Raw genomic sequence first — 14,729 nt, 5'->3', positions numbered from 1 at the left:
GTAATGCAACTCCTCGCGGGGTGGCCAATGCACTGGCCAAAGACTTCAATTGAAAATTTTCATTTACACCAGGCCCGGCCATTCAATGGATATGAATCGGTTTTATATAAGGCCCCAACTTTATGTTTCTTTCTGAATAATTCCCCCGTTCATTGATTCCGAAAACGTAATTGAATGCAGTTAGTGAGTGTGGGTATGAGTATGCCTCCAGGCGGTGTTCTGAAGTATTAGAAGCGAAAAATGCCAAAACCCAAGCCGAAATTATGTCGATTCTGCGTTGCGTCAGCATTATCTCCAATTGCAGCTTATGGCTTTCGGCAAATGCAAATGGAATATGGCATATGGCACAGGGCATATGGCGCGATGTCCGATTTCTGATAGCCCCATGGCTTCACTTCTGCTTTCCGACAGCCTGACTAAGCCTAAGGCTAAGCCTTTGGCTATCAAAGGAGCTTATTCCGGGAAAGTGCACATATCACAACACACAGCATAACACACCATAACACACCATGCTGTCAAAAATCGTACGACATGAGTAAGTTCTTGAAGTTGTGGAAAAAACGCTTTGAAAGTCAGCATATTCGGAAACATCATATCATTTGGGTATAGTGTGTTTTTAATGCTTAATCCGCGATGATTAATTTATGGTTCTAGCTGTGTTTGAAGTACAAAAAATTCGGATTAGAAACATATAAATAAAATGGAATTTTTAGAAAACATCTATAAATGTAACCCGAACAAATTAGCCAGAAGATAGGAATTTTTGGGAAAGTCATTGGAAACCAGTTAGTCATACTATATAGGGTACTATTTTTGATCAATAAAATATTTTAGAAATAAGCAGCACCATTTACTATTAGATGTACAATTTTTAACAAAAATTGAACTTATTATTAATTAATTTTAATTTTATTTATTTTAAGAGATTCAATTTGTGTCCTCCTTTTGAGCTGGCTGCAATTTCGCCCAGTGTGAGCACTTGATCCGGCTGGGCTTGCGGCACCACTTGGTTGGCCCAGCTGTTGCACCACTCGGAACCAGAACCACCGGCTGCACCACAGCTGCAGTGACAATCCAATCTGATCGGTGCGTCTGGCGAAGATGTGCGATGTTCGATGCTAGAAGGTGGTGTTGGAGCCGGGACCTCGCCTTGAACCATTGACATTATTGGAGGCGCGTTTTAATTGCGCCAAGAGCCGTGTGAAGTGGCTGATCGACTGACTGGCTGCTGGCCAGCTTTGCATTGCATAAGGCATCATGTTGCCAATGGGGAGCGGCACCGGCAGCGGAGATCGAAGATCGGAGGCGCGACTTCCCGTTTCGGTAGCGCCGGCAATTGTCGCAATGATTTACAGGCATTCCGCGTTGGCAGCCATAAATTGCTAAATGGCCATTACAGCATTAATTACACGGCTCTCGAAGAACCCCAGAGGCTGGACCCTGAGTCAGTGTCGATCGCAATTGACCCTTGGCCCCCCCCGACTGTCCAGACTGGCCGGACTGCCTGGACTGCCTGGGCCGGGGGCTGAAAATGAATTATTATCTTGTAATTGTCACGTATTAGCGGTGTGCAGATATGCTATTACAATAAAGCACTAGATCAAAGTATGCAAATGGGCGGCCGGGCGAGGAGTCAGAGCCACTCGAGGTCCATGTAACGAGCTTGTAACGCGGATGGTATTAAATTACCCTGGCGTCGACATGACCGGACCAATCGAGCTGTTGATAAAATAAGTTGTTTTCCCAACCGAATTGACGAGACAAAGGAAACCCACGTCTTAGGTACTTACGATTCCCAGCGAAAGAAATCATTAATGTGATTTATGAACACGTTGGCTCATTAAATCAGCAAGAAACTCGAATTAGCCACGGAGCTTTATCTAAACTATGATTAAATACGACAGGTCATATACTAGCCAGACTTGCAATCTGTAAGTGTTGCCCAGGAATTTTCTATATGATTCACAATCAGCTTTAAGAAACCAGAGGAAAAGGCTTATCTTTGGATTTTACACGAACCATATGAGTAACATAACAATTTGAATTCATTACACAAGTATAAATATCAACAACATTAATATGCTAAGTAGCACATGAAGTTGTTTAGAAATATGATGATTTCTTCTGTTATTTAATATGAAAAACATACTGGCGTGTGCAGAAAACTCTATAAAGAAGAGCATACAAAATATATTCTGCCAAGCTAGCTAGATATATCGATTGTAAAGTGGACAAGGGCCCTACGTGAAGTGGTCAAAACTTTCCACTCTTTCCAACACTCATGCGGTGTCAGTTGTCAGGTGAAAGTATTTGGTGCCCAAGCTGAAAAGACACCCCTTTGGAAGTCGGAAGCCACCACTATGAGCGCCAGCGAGGGACTCAGTCTCCCTGGCAACGAGGACACCACTCCGCCGCATGGCAAACATAAACAGAAGCCCAGGAAGAAGGGCAGGAAGAAGTCCCAGAGTGCCAAGGAAAGTGCTCCAGAAGCGATGGACGCGAAAGCCACTGCCACCTACTTCACCGTGAGCATCGTGGGCCAGATAGTGTCGGCCACCTTCCCCATGGGTCCCGACAAGCAGTTCATCTTCCTGCGCTACGAACTGGTCGCCGGGCCCGACTGGCAGTTGGCCTCGGGACCCCAGCACGGACTCACCCAGATGGCCACCAACAAGAGGGGCCACTTCAACGACCCCATTGTGTTCAACATGCCCATCGAGGTGACCTACAAGAGCACCAGTCCCTTTGGCTGTGAGTGAAACTAATTATTAATTAATTATTATTATTTTATAGTTCACTTTTTATAGTTAATATTTTATAAAAAATAGTGCTATTATTAACAATTATAAATGCTATCTTATCCTGTTTACTTACCGAATACCCTTCCCTTCCAGGGCCCCAGATCCTGGTGAGCGTCTTCGGACGCAATGGCACGGGGCGCGAGACGCTCCTGGGCTACGCCCACATCCACCTGCCCGTCTTCGGTGGTGGTCGTCCTGCGGGTCAGGCGGAGCTGCAGGAGGCGGCCATCCTGATGCCCAAGTGCCCCAGCATGATGGCGGACATTATCAGCTGGCTGCTGGGCCGCGAGCCGGAGCTCAAGGATCCCAAGGTGCTGCTGGACAACCTGAAGTGCAAGGGCCTCTCCATGGAGTCCTACGGCAGCCTGCAGTTCCAGCTGTCCTCCGTGACGCGGGGAGCCCGCAAGCTGGGCTACCAGTGGCATGCCTGAGGAGTCTAGTGATGCGTGTCAGTAAAACGTGAACTTGGCGAGCAGGAAAGCGTTTGTGTCTTAATCTAATTGCCGGGTGGGTGGCTGGTTTCTGGGGGAGCTGCCTCGAACTTGACCCTGTCCACGCTGGCTTTCCGGCGGATAAGAAGGTACCGAAATGACGCGACCAGTGGTAATCCGACGCAGCAAATTTGCGGCAATCGAAAGCCCAATCGTTAGCTGCGGATTGGCCAAGTGCCGGCTAATTGGATTAGGGCAATTAGTCCAAGACGGCGGATGGACGCCCAAGTGGCCACTGGGCCTATAAAGACCCGGACGGGGTGCCGCCGCAGGCATTGCCGTCGAGTCCGCCTCCCGAGAGCCAGTCGTCCTGCTATGGGCAGCGAGTAGTCTCCGCAGCAGAGTAGCCAGCCAAGTTCAGACGAAGCCACCACCGAAGACCCATCTACTACAGCTCCACAATGGTCAGCCTGAATCCCCCGCACTATGGGTACATGCGCGACGGCCGCAATCTCAGCCTGGCCGAGAGTGTGCCCGCCGAGATCATGCACATGGTGGACCCCTACTGGTACCAGTGGCCTCCCCTGGAGCCCATGTGGTTCGGCATCATCGGCTTTGTGATCGCCATCCTGGGCACCATGTCGCTGACGGGCAACTTCATCGTGATGTACATCTTCACCTCCTCGAAGGGACTGCGCACTCCGTCGAACATGTTCGTGGTCAACCTGGCCTTCTCCGACTTCATGATGATGTTCACCATGTTCCCGCCCGTGGTGCTGAATGGCTTCTACGGCACCTGGATCATGGGTCCCTTCCTCTGCGAGTTGTACGGCATGTTTGGCTCGCTCTTCGGGTGCGTCTCCATCTGGTCCATGACGCTGATTGCCTACGATCGGTACTGCGTGATCGTGAAGGGCATGGCCAGGAAGCCCCTGACCGCCACGGCGGCGGTGCTCCGGCTCTTGGTCGTCTGGATCATCTGTGGGGCCTGGGCCCTATTCCCGCTCTTCGGGTGGAACCGGTATGTGCCCGAGGGCAACATGACGGCCTGCGGCACTGATTACTTCGCCAAGGACTGGTGGAACAGGTCCTACATCATCGTCTACTCGCTGTGGGTCTACCTGACGCCTCTGCTGACCATCATCTTCTCCTACTGGCACATCATGAAGGTGGGTTTGGGGGCGGGTCACCGAGTAGCCGAGGTTCCAGCTAAGGATGATCGTTTTTTTTTTAGGCTGTGGCTGCCCACGAGAAGGCCATGCGGGAGCAGGCCAAGAAGATGAACGTGGCCTCCCTGCGGAACAGCGAGGCCGACAAGAGCAAGGCCATCGAGATCAAGCTGGCCAAGGTGGCGCTGACCACCATCTCGCTGTGGTTCTTCGCCTGGACCCCCTACACCATCATCAACTACGCGGGCATCTTCGAGTCCATGCACCTGAGCCCGCTGAGCACCATCTGCGGCTCGGTGTTCGCCAAGGCCAATGCGGTGTGCAATCCCATTGTGTACGGCTTGAGGTGGGTTCTCTAATCTTGGCAATAACTGGTATTATAAAAATTGCTTCCCCTAGCCACCCCAAGTACAAGCAGGTGCTGCGCGAGAAGATGCCCTGCCTGGCCTGCGGCAAGGACGACCTCACCTCGGACTCGAGGACACAGGCCACCGCGGAGATCAGCGAGTCGCAGGCCTAGACGCATTCAGAGACGACGCCGACGACGACGACTGCAGACGTGGGGAACTGACAGCTCTAGATCTACTCAAAGACTCAACTATTTTGCAAAGACACCTCAAGGAAAACCCAAAAAAAAAGATGGCAATGAAAAATGTAAAAAAAATACTGTAAAATATAACTGCAATTGATACAAAATCAAGAACAGGCCGAGTAACTCACTGTCCAAGCTGCTTCATCAAGCACAGTGCCCCAAAGAAGTTTGTGCCTTTATTGGAAGATTAACATTTCAAGCATTTCAACGGCTGCCAAAGCCAAAGGATCATTGGAGTCGTTGGTGGGAATCAAAGTCAGTTTCGTGGTCAGGATGAAATGGTGTCATATGGAGCAGTTCCTAGCGGTAGTACGAGTTCAGGCCGAGGTCTATCAGGGTGCCATTGTTGCGCCTCTCGCGCAGCTCCTGGGTGAACAGGGCGCGTCCCTGCAGCAGGATGAAGTCGATGAGTCTTCGGTCCGAACTCTGACGCAGTGCATCCGGGCCGGAACGCTTGCGAAGGTAGTTAAAACAGCAGGTTCTGGAGGGAAACACTCTGAATTATCCCTAAGAACTGATGGAAAATCCTTTTTCTCACCGAAAATGCTTGGTGCCACAGGCGCTGGCACACTCCTTGCCGCAAGTGTCGCACTTGATGGCCCTGCAGCTGGGGCACATCAACCAGGTGCCTGAAAAGCATAGAATTACAGGTATTTTTGTAAGCCACCAACCACTCCACACCCACATAGCAAGATGATCTGGAGGTGGGCCAGCCAATGCATCGTTGTCTTGGTCATTGGTCGGCAGTCTGCTCAGAATGCTGTGCCACTCATACGATCTCCTCCTGGCGTCCTGTTCCGAGTCCCAGAGAAAGCGCAACTGAAAGGAGCGACTTGCCGGCTGCCGGGCTTATATACTCGACATGACAGTCGCCCACTCTTCCCGGAATCCCGGCATTCAAAGTGGTCAATGAAGCGTGTGGCAGATGGATAACCAGGAGGAATCGAGCCAGTGTGTGGACACGCAGTGCATAATAAGTACCAGCACACGGACAATTGCAGCTTGCGCAACAAGTTTATGGGGATATTTTGGGGTTGTCTTCGGGGTGGTTTGGGGGCGGAGGTCAATGGGCAGCCGCAAATCAAAGCAGCTGGACGCAGGCTGTAAAAGTTCCCAATCCGGCTGGCGAGCGACAAGTTGGGCATCTTAAAATATTGTGGAAATATAAGTTAAGTTTAAAGAAAGGTATAATGTATGCATACAACACTTACTATATTGGCTTGGATGAAATTTTAAACTTTCTAGTCCTGTCATTTATTTGCTTTACTTTGCAATTTAACCTCCGTTCATTTTCTTTCCCTTTTTTCCTCTATTATAAAGCATAACAAATTTATAAATTTTGAAACTTTTGAATAATGGCGCCAAGCGTTCTTCCTCTTCCTCTGCGTGTGAGATGTAACTCTCCCGATCTGGTAGCACCAAGTTAACTTTGAGTACTTTTAATAACAGTGAGCCAGTTCTGTTTTCTATGGCGCTTAACAGCGAGCAATAACATGAGTGCAACTTAACAGTGCTTGAAGATATGAGAGGAAATAGCACTGAAAGTTAACAGCAGCAATTTTGGATCTCCGGCAACTCTATTCACAGGTGGCGAAACATCGATAGCATCGATATTAACGATTATCGCTCTTTCCCCACCCCTAACTCTTATTAAAACGTAAACATATGTGGAATTGGCTGCAGCTCTAGTCGAAAATAAGGACTAATTATGTGGGAGCCGCCGCGACTGAGTGCATCCTTGCGGACCAAGACAGAGCTGGAGGCCCGGAGCCGGCGCTTCAGCATCCTGCGGCAGGCGCGGACCGCCAACTCCGCGTCCACGACGACAAGCAGTCAGGAGTAAGTTGCGATTTCACCACCTGTGAAATTCCACATTGACCCCCTTCCCTCCCAGCAAGGAGGAGCAGACCATCGCCCGGCTGCTGGCCCAGATTCCAGCCGGCAAACAGCCCGCCGCCAAGGTGCAGCTGCAGAAGCTGCGCAACCTGGTGCAGGAGTGCATGGGCTACGAGGAGCAGCCACAGGTGGTGGAGCATGCCACGCTGTACCTCTTCTGGCTGCTGCTCGAGCAGCGGGTGCTCCTGGTGGCCACCACGCAGCGGCTGCACGGCATGTTCGGCCACACCTTCGACCGCAAGAAGACCCAGATCCACGACTGCGTCCTGGCCATCGGCGATCTGCTGGAGGAGCACGAGCGGACCGGGCTCAAGCGGTGGCAGCAGGCGCAGCGCAAGGCGCCCGGAGTGGGTCCGCTATGGGGCGCCCACATCCACGTCAAGTGCACACCCGCCGAGTGGATGGACATCAGCCTGCTGACGGATCTGGCGCCGGACGCCCTCCTCAAGAACCGCACCGTCAACAAGTTCTCCATGAAGTACAAATCCAAGTCCGCCCCGGAGGCAACCAAGCACCCGGATGCCGAGAAGCTGAGTCCGGAGCTGCAGAGCCTGTTGGGAATCTCCGAGAAGCTGGACGACGAGCACCTGCTGAGCCGCGTGGGCGACATCCTGGGCTCCAAGCGCAGCAGTGAGGAGATCCAGAACGAGCTCATGGAACTTCTGGGCTTCGATTACTTTGAGCTGGTGGGAAAGCTGCTCCAGGAGCGGGACAAAATCGCCCGGCAACTGGATCAGTTTGCCACCCGATCCCGGCGCGTCAAGGAGGTGAAGCAGAAGCGCAGTCAGGCGGCAGCTAGTGGAGGTGCAACGGAACGGCGTCCCACTGTGGCCAGCGCGGTGGTGGTGCAGTCGGCCCAGGAGAAGCAGCTGGGCAAGATGCAGCGTCGGGAGGAGAAAAAGCTGCAGCGCATCATGCGCAGCATCAAAGACGAGGAGCCCGAGGACGACCCGAACTGTGCGGTAGCCGTTTCTGTCCAACAACTGCGCATGCAGCACCAGCGAAAGCTTCTGGAGGCCGCCCAGCGTGAGCCTCTGCTGCTGAGCACAAAAGCGGCCAAGTCGGATTACAAACAGGCCGCGTACAACCAGCCCATCCACTACCCCTATGTGTTCGACAGCCAGCTGCTGGCCAAACAGCACGCCGGCTTCATCGGAGGCAGTAGAATTACCCTGCCTGACAACGCCCAGCGAGTAGATAACAAGCAGTGGGAGGAAGTCAAGATCCCTGCCAGCGAGCCACCGCCACTGACAGTTGGCAACAAGCGCATCAAAATCGAAGAACTGGACGACGTGGGGAGATTGGCTTTTGCCAACTGCAAGGAACTGAATCGCATCCAGTCCGTCGTCTATCCAGTGGCCTACCACAGCAATGAAAACATGCTGGTGTGTGCGCCCACGGGAGCAGGAAAGACCAATGTGGCCATGTTATCCATCGTGCACACTATCCGTTGCCACCTGGAGCAGGGAGTCATCAACCGGGACGAGTTCAAGATCGTCTACATAGCTCCAATGAAGGCGTTGGCCTCAGAAATGGTCGATAACTTCTCCAAACGACTGAAATCTTTGCAAATTGTTGTGCGAGAATTGACAGGGGACATGCAGCTAACCAAGGCGGAGATGGCGGCCACGCAGATACTGGTCACCACGCCGGAGAAGTGGGATGTGGTCACCAGGAAGGGTAAGCTAAATGTTATGTGTTCCTAAATTTATGTTAATCCAATTCCCTTGCAGGCAGCGGCGATGTGGCGTTGATAAGCCTGGTCAAGTTGCTTATCATTGATGAGGTGCATCTGTTGCATGGCGAACGAGGTCCAGTGGTCGAGGCACTGGTGGCGCGCACCCTTCGTCTCGTTGAGTCCTCGCAGTCCATGATCCGCATTGTGGGCCTGTCCGCCACCCTGCCAAACTACATCGATGTGGCTCACTTCCTGCGAGTGAATCCCATGAAGGGCCTCTTCTATTTCGACTCCCGTTTCCGTCCTGTTCCACTGGACACCAACTTCGTGGGCATCAAGTCGGTTAAACCGCTGCAGCAGATCGCCGACATGGACCAGTGCTGCTACCAGAAGTGCGTTGAGATGGTGCAGCAGGGCCACCAGATTATGGTCTTTGTCCATGCCCGAAATGCCACCGTGCGGACGGCGAACGTGATTCGTGAACTGGCCCAGCAGAACAATACCAGTGCCCTGTTCTTGCCCAATGACTCCACTGCCCACGGACTGGCCATGCGTTCGATTCAGAAGAGCCGGAACAAGCAGCTGGTGGACCTGTTCTCTTGCGGACTGGCCATGCACCATGCCGGTATGCTACGTGCCGACCGTCAGATGGTTGAGAAGTACTTCGTCGAGGGCCACATCTCCGTGCTGGTCTGCACGGCCACCCTCGCCTGGGGTGTCAATCTGCCGGCGCATGCTGTCATTATCCGAGGTACGGATATATACGATGCCAAGCATGGTAGCTTTGTGGACTTGGGAATCCTCGATGTGCTGCAGATCTTCGGACGCGCCGGTCGCCCCCAGTTCGATAAGAGTGGAGTGGGCACCATCATCACCAGCTATGACAAGCTGAATCACTACCTCTCGCTCTTGACCAACCAGTTCCCCATCGAGTCCAACTTTGTGAATTGCCTGGCTGACAATCTTAATGCGGAAATTGGTCTGGGCACGATTACCAATGTGGAAGAAGCTATCGAGTGGCTTAGCTACACGTAAGTAATAACAGGGTTTTCATATGGTGATGATAATACTTCGATTTAATTTTTTTAGGTACCTTTTTGTACGAATGCGAATAAATCCTCATGTGTATGGAATCGAATATTCAGAGCTGCAAAAGGATCCCACGCTGGAGGCACGTCGCCGAGCTCTCATCATGAACGCATCGATGAGTCTGGACAAGGCTCGAATGATGCGCTTTAACCAGCGCACCATGGACATGAACATCACCGACTTGGGTCGCACTGCCTCGCATTTCTACATTAAGTACGACACGGTGGAGACCTTCAACGAATTGATGAAGCCATTCATGAACGAGGCTGAGATTTTGGCCATGATTTCCCAGGCGCAGGAGTTCCAGCAGCTCAAAGTGCGAGATGATGAGATGGAGGAGCTGGACGAGCTGAGAAGCTACTATTGTAAAATAAAGCCTTACGGAGGCAGTGAGAATATCCACGGCAAAGTAAATATCCATGCTCTTAATTTATATACCTACCATGCTAAAGATTATTTATTCCTCCAGGTAAACATCCTCATTCAGACATATCTTTCCAATGGTTATGTGAAGTCCTTCTCACTGAGCTCCGACATGTCCTACATCACCACAAATATAGGGAGAATTACCCGAGCTCTGTTCTCCATTGTCCTGCGGCAGAACAACGCGGTCCTGGCAGGCCGCATGCTGCAGCTCTGCAAGATGTTTGAGCGCCGGCAATGGGATCTCGATAGCCACCTGAGACAGTTTCCCGCCATTAACGCCGAGACCATTGACAAACTGGAACGACGGGGTCTGAGTGTCTATCGGCTGAGGGACATGGAGCAGCGGGAGCTGAAGGAGTGGCTGCGCAGCGATCGCTATGCTGAACTGGTGATCCGCTGCGCGCAGGAGCTGCCCATGCTGGAGGTGGAAGCCAGTCTGCAGCCCATCACACGAACTGTGCTGCGTATCAAGGTGGACATCTGGCCCAGCTTCACGTGGAACGACCGCGTTCACGGAAAGACCAGCCAAAGCTTCTGGTTGTGGATTGAAGATCCGGAGTCCAACTACATTTACCACTCGGAACTGTTCCAGGTGACCCGAAAGCTGGTAATGAGCGGCCAGTCGCAGCAGCTGGTAATGACCATTCCACTGAAGGAGCCACTGCCGCCACAATACTACATAAGAGTGAGCAGCGACAGCTGGCTGGGCAGCACTACATGCATTCCATTATCCTTCCAACACCTGGTGCTGCCGGAGCACCACCCGCCATTGACGGAGCTGCTGCCCCTCCGTCCACTGCCAGTCAGCTGCCTCAAGAACGTACTCTACGAATCCCTCTACAAATTCACGCACTTTAACCCCATCCAAACGCAAATCTTCCACTGCCTGTACCACACCGACAACAATGTACTGCTGGGCGCTCCCACTGGTAGTGGCAAGACCATTGTGGCGGAGATAGCAATCTTTAGGGCTCTGAACCAAAACCCAAAATGTAAGGTAGTGTACATAGCTCCGCTTAAGGCGTTGGTGAAGGAGCGCATATCAGATTGGGAACAACGGTTTCAGCGCTCCTCGTTGGGACTGAAGGTGGTGGAGCTGACGGGCGACGTCACGCCCGACATCCAGGCCATCCGAGAGTCACAGCTGATCGTGACCACGCCGGAGAAGTGGGACGGCATAAGTCGATCCTGGCAGACGCGAGAATATGTGCAGCATGTGTCCCTGATCGTCATCGATGAGATCCACCTGCTGGGCGAGGATCGAGGACCGGTCATCGAAGTGATTGTCTCGCGCACAAACTTCATCAGCTCCCATACAGGTCGAGCCATTCGAATCGTAGGATTGTCCACCGCTTTGGCCAACGCCCAGGATCTGGCCAACTGGCTGGGCATCACCAAGATGGGTTTGTACAACTTCAAGCCATCGGTGCGTCCAGTGCCGCTGCAAGTGCACATAAACGGTTTCCCGGGAAAACACTACTGTCCCCGCATGGCCACTATGAACCGGCCCACGTTCCAGGCTATTCGCACCTACTCTCCATGCGAGCCCACCATTGTGTTCGTTTCCTCGCGTCGGCAGACTCGTCTCACGGCCTTGGATCTTATAACCTTCGTGGCTGGCGACGCCAATCCCAAGCAGTTCCTGCACATCGCCGAAAATGAAATGGAGCTGATCCTGCAGAACATTCGTGATCAGAACCTAAAATTCTGCCTGGCCTTCGGCATTGGCCTTCATCATGCTGGTCTGCAGGAGCAAGATCGCAAGTGTGTGGAAGAGCTGTTCCTGAACCGCAAGATCCAGGTGCTGGTGGCCACTGCCACGCTAGCTTGGGGCGTTAACTTGCCCGCCCATCTGGTGGTGATCAAGGGAACCGAGTACTTCGACGGCAAGGTGAAGAAATATGTGGACATGCCCATCACGGATGTGCTGCAAATGATGGGACGAGCTGGACGGCCGCAGTTTGACAACGAAGGAGTGGCCGTCGTCCTGGTGCACGACGAAAAGAAGAACTTCTACAAGAAGTTCCTGTACGATCCATTCCCCGTGGAGTCCAGTCTGCTGGGTGTGCTGGCAGAGCACATTAACGCCGAGATCGTTGCCGGCACTGTTCAGTCGAAACAGGCGGCCCTCGATTACCTAACGTGGACTTACTTCTTCAGACGGCTACTCCGGAATCCCTCGTACTACCAGCTGGAGGGCGTGGAACCGGAGAATGTGAACGCCTTCATGTCCAACTTGGTGGAGCGCGTCGTGTATGATCTTTCCGCTGCCGCCTGTCTGGTGGAACGTGATGGATGTCTAGTGCCAACCTTCTTGGGGCGAATCAGTTCCTACTACTACCTGTCTTACCGCACAATGAAGCACTTCCTGGAGGATCTGCAGCCGGGCATGAGCACGAAGGAAGTCCTTCTCGCCATCGCAGATTCCTACGAGTTCGATCAGCAACCTGTCCGGCACAACGAGGATAAGTACAATGAGCAGATGGCTGAGATGAGTCGCTTTAGGCCACCATCCGCCTCCTGGGACTCGCCGTACACAAAGACGTTCCTGCTACTCCAGGCTCACTTCAGCCGCCATTCGCTGCCTAATTCGGATTACCTAACGGACACCAAGTCTGCGCTGGACAACGCCACTCGAGTGATGCAAGCCATGGTGGACTACACCGCGGAACGGGGATGGCTCTCCACCACTTTGGTGGTGCAGCAGCTGATGCAGTGCGTCATTCAGGCCCGCTGGTTCGACGGCAGCGAGTTCCTAACACTGCCAGGAGTTAGCGAGGACAACCTGGATGCGTTTTTGAATGTACCCCACGACGACCACGACTATTTGACTTTGCCCGTGCTGAAGGAGCTGTGCAGAAAAGAGTACGAAGTGCTGGCCAAGCCTCTGCGAGATGACTTCGAGGAGCACGAGATCGAGCAGATGTATAAGGTAGGCACTGCACTTACTGTTCCTCAAGATGATACGTAAATGATTTGTAAATATCCATAGGTAATCCAAGATTTGCCCGAGATAGCGTTGCAAATATCGGTGGAGGGTCGCTATATGGAGGACGAGTATGCCAAACGGCCGTTGTCCCTGCTTGGAGACACAAAGGGCGAATGGATGCCCCTGCATGCCAATGAGGACTACGTCCTTACAGTAAATCTTCAGCGTCTCAATGCCAGCGGACAGCGAAGACAGGGCTACACGGTACACTGCCCCAAATATCCCAAGCCGAAGAACGAAGCCTGGTTTCTGACCCTGGGATCCCAGTCCAATGACGAGCTCCTGGCCATGAAGCGATTAACCATTCGCGGCCAGCGCTGCTCCAATCGCATTTCCTTCCAGGCAACTCCGCGACGTGGCCGCCTGCAGCTCACGCTGTATTTAATGTCCGACTGCCTAATGGGTTTCGACCAGCAGTATGACCTCCGCTTTGAGATTATCGATGCAAAAGAGGTTTGAGGAAGGCCTTTAGAAGTAAAACTAAGACGAATATTGTATCATTCTGTAGATTGAGGCTTAACTTGTAGCAAATGGAACATTTTTCACAATCACTGTTAGCATACCTAAGTTTGTAGTCGAACTGAACTTGCGTATTTATTGTGTGATCCTCCAAGACATGTTTAACATTTTATCATTAGTCACTTGCTTCGACACGAAGCTCCTTTGTTAACCGACCCATGTAGAACTAGCAGGCCTGAAACACTTTCTGTGAATTTATAAAGTGAAGATTTTTTATTACGTGAAGTTAATAAAGTTTGTATTTAAAGCGCAGAGATTTTTGTTTTTAAAATCTGATTATTAAGTTCTTATTTTAGGTAAAACTTTATCGACATTTTTACATACCACAGGGGTGACATCTAGCGTTTACCTTTGAAAACCGGTTATATTTGAAGAATTAAAATAGACATCCCTGGAATAAGGGAATCATTAATCCCCCGCTCCTCCAGTATGCTGTAAAGAGCGTTTCATTATTTGCCTACTCCTAAGTTATTCGCTGCGAAAATATGTAAACGACCCGGCTCATCCAGATGTATTGTTTACGTGAGGCGTCCTTTAATGGCCAGTTTTATCTGGGTCCTGCCCATTTGGGGCCGCTGCCCCTGCCCCACACATGGCGCTGAGAAATGTAAGCATATTCAAGTGATTAATGCAGATGCCCACCACACCGGGCGAATGCGAATCCGCCGGTCCCCGGGGAGTCCCCGCCGGAGGAGCTGCCTCCGCCCGCAACGTTTGAGTAATTAAACTTGATTAATTGTCTAGTCAGCATGAAGGTAAAAATCGGCGTGGCCAAGATAAGCAAAACGGAAATGGAAATTAATTAATACGAGGACAAGTGAAACAAAAAGAAATAATGAGTAAGTTTACTTTGGCCATACCCCAGGGAATTCTCGATGGCCGATCACTCCACAGACCACTCGATGAGTTCAATGAGTTTCGTGTTGTTTTCCCCGAAATATCCCACATCCAATTTAATTTTCACCTGCGCGATTTTCGCATTCCCCAGTGCAGAGCTCCCACCTGCGAATCGGCAACGTTGGAATTCCATAATCAGCAAACAAATAAATAAACAGCTGGAAAAGTTTTCAGAAACTTTTGCACCTTGTGCACATAAAGGGTTTCATTTTGTCTGGCACGCCAACTTCTCAGCCCAATCA

General features: G+C 51.6%; 4 protein-coding genes across 4 annotated transcripts; 3 read left to right on the top strand and 1 right to left on the bottom strand.

The window, feature by feature from the left end:
- The first annotated feature begins 2,033 nt into the window (after positions 1 to 2,033).
- LOC127010475 (B9 domain-containing protein 1) lies at positions 2,034 to 3,459 on the top strand. Its single transcript, XM_050888494.1, has 2 exons — positions 2,034 to 2,751; positions 2,895 to 3,459. Exons 1-2 carry the CDS (start codon positions 2,361 to 2,363, stop codon positions 3,230 to 3,232), a joined length of 729 nt encoding a protein of 242 aa, XP_050744451.1. The 5' UTR covers positions 2,034 to 2,360; the 3' UTR covers positions 3,233 to 3,459.
- A 104-nt stretch (positions 3,460 to 3,563) lies between these two features.
- LOC108026184 (opsin Rh6) lies at positions 3,564 to 5,104 on the top strand. Its single transcript, XM_017096973.2, has 3 exons — positions 3,564 to 4,401; positions 4,467 to 4,747; positions 4,801 to 5,104. The coding sequence occupies exons 1-3, from the start codon at positions 3,694 to 3,696 to the stop codon at positions 4,919 to 4,921; spliced, it is 1,110 nt and encodes a 369-aa protein (XP_016952462.1). The 5' UTR covers positions 3,564 to 3,693; the 3' UTR covers positions 4,922 to 5,104.
- A 13-nt stretch (positions 5,105 to 5,117) lies between these two features.
- LOC108026186 (trissin) lies at positions 5,118 to 6,324 on the bottom strand. The gene is made up of 4 exons (XM_017096975.3): positions 6,205 to 6,324; positions 5,679 to 6,138; positions 5,532 to 5,622; positions 5,118 to 5,474 (listed from the first exon to the last, which is right to left on the bottom strand). Exons 2-4 carry the CDS (start codon positions 5,728 to 5,730, stop codon positions 5,294 to 5,296), a joined length of 324 nt encoding a protein of 107 aa, XP_016952464.1. The 5' UTR covers positions 5,731 to 6,138; positions 6,205 to 6,324; the 3' UTR covers positions 5,118 to 5,293.
- Positions 6,325 to 6,638: 314 nt separating this feature from the next.
- LOC108026183 (activating signal cointegrator 1 complex subunit 3) lies at positions 6,639 to 13,842 on the top strand. The gene is made up of 6 exons (XM_017096972.2): positions 6,639 to 6,832; positions 6,888 to 8,569; positions 8,623 to 9,598; positions 9,657 to 10,065; positions 10,126 to 13,014; positions 13,075 to 13,842. The coding sequence occupies exons 1-6, from the start codon at positions 6,702 to 6,704 to the stop codon at positions 13,528 to 13,530; spliced, it is 6,543 nt and encodes a 2,180-aa protein (XP_016952461.1). The 5' UTR covers positions 6,639 to 6,701; the 3' UTR covers positions 13,531 to 13,842.
- The last annotated feature ends 887 nt before the right edge of the window (positions 13,843 to 14,729 follow it).

Source organism: Drosophila biarmipes, chromosome 3R (genome assembly GCF_025231255.1).
Source record: "Drosophila biarmipes strain raj3 chromosome 3R, RU_DBia_V1.1, whole genome shotgun sequence".
NCBI classification, from domain to species: domain Eukaryota; kingdom Metazoa; phylum Arthropoda; class Insecta; order Diptera; family Drosophilidae; genus Drosophila; species Drosophila biarmipes.
Note: the sequence above shows the minus strand (reverse complement) of the source record. Positions and strands in the feature narration are given on the sequence as shown.

Excerpts from the sequence above, each read along its gene's own strand:
- LOC127010475 (XM_050888494.1), top strand. The coding sequence starts at position 2,361 with ATGAGCGCCAGCGAGGGACTCAGTCTCCCTGGCAACGAGGACACCACT. Across the intron at positions 2,752-2,894 it reads GAGCACCAGTCCCTTTGGCT|GGCCCCAGATCCTGGTGAGC; the intron begins GTGAGTGAAACT and ends CTTCCCTTCCAG.
- LOC108026183 (XM_017096972.2), top strand. The coding sequence starts at position 6,702 with ATGTGGGAGCCGCCGCGACTGAGTGCATCCTTGCGGACCAAGACAGAG. Across the intron at positions 10,066-10,125 it reads GTGAGAATATCCACGGCAAA|GTAAACATCCTCATTCAGAC; the intron begins GTAAATATCCAT and ends TTATTCCTCCAG. Across the intron at positions 13,015-13,074 it reads AGATCGAGCAGATGTATAAG|GTAATCCAAGATTTGCCCGA; the intron begins GTAGGCACTGCA and ends AAATATCCATAG.
- LOC108026184 (XM_017096973.2), top strand. The coding sequence starts at position 3,694 with ATGGTCAGCCTGAATCCCCCGCACTATGGGTACATGCGCGACGGCCGC. Across the intron at positions 4,402-4,466 it reads CCTACTGGCACATCATGAAG|GCTGTGGCTGCCCACGAGAA; the intron begins GTGGGTTTGGGG and ends TTTTTTTTTTAG. Across the intron at positions 4,748-4,800 it reads CCCATTGTGTACGGCTTGAG|CCACCCCAAGTACAAGCAGG; the intron begins GTGGGTTCTCTA and ends TGCTTCCCCTAG.
- LOC108026186 (XM_017096975.3), bottom strand. The coding sequence starts at position 5,730 with ATGACCAAGACAACGATGCATTGGCTGGCCCACCTCCAGATCATCTTG. Across the intron at positions 5,623-5,678 it reads CCTCCAGATCATCTTGCTAT|GCACCTGGTTGATGTGCCCC; the intron begins GTGGGTGTGGAG and ends TATGCTTTTCAG. Across the intron at positions 5,475-5,531 it reads TGTGGCACCAAGCATTTTCG|AACCTGCTGTTTTAACTACC; the intron begins GTGAGAAAAAGG and ends GTTTCCCTCCAG.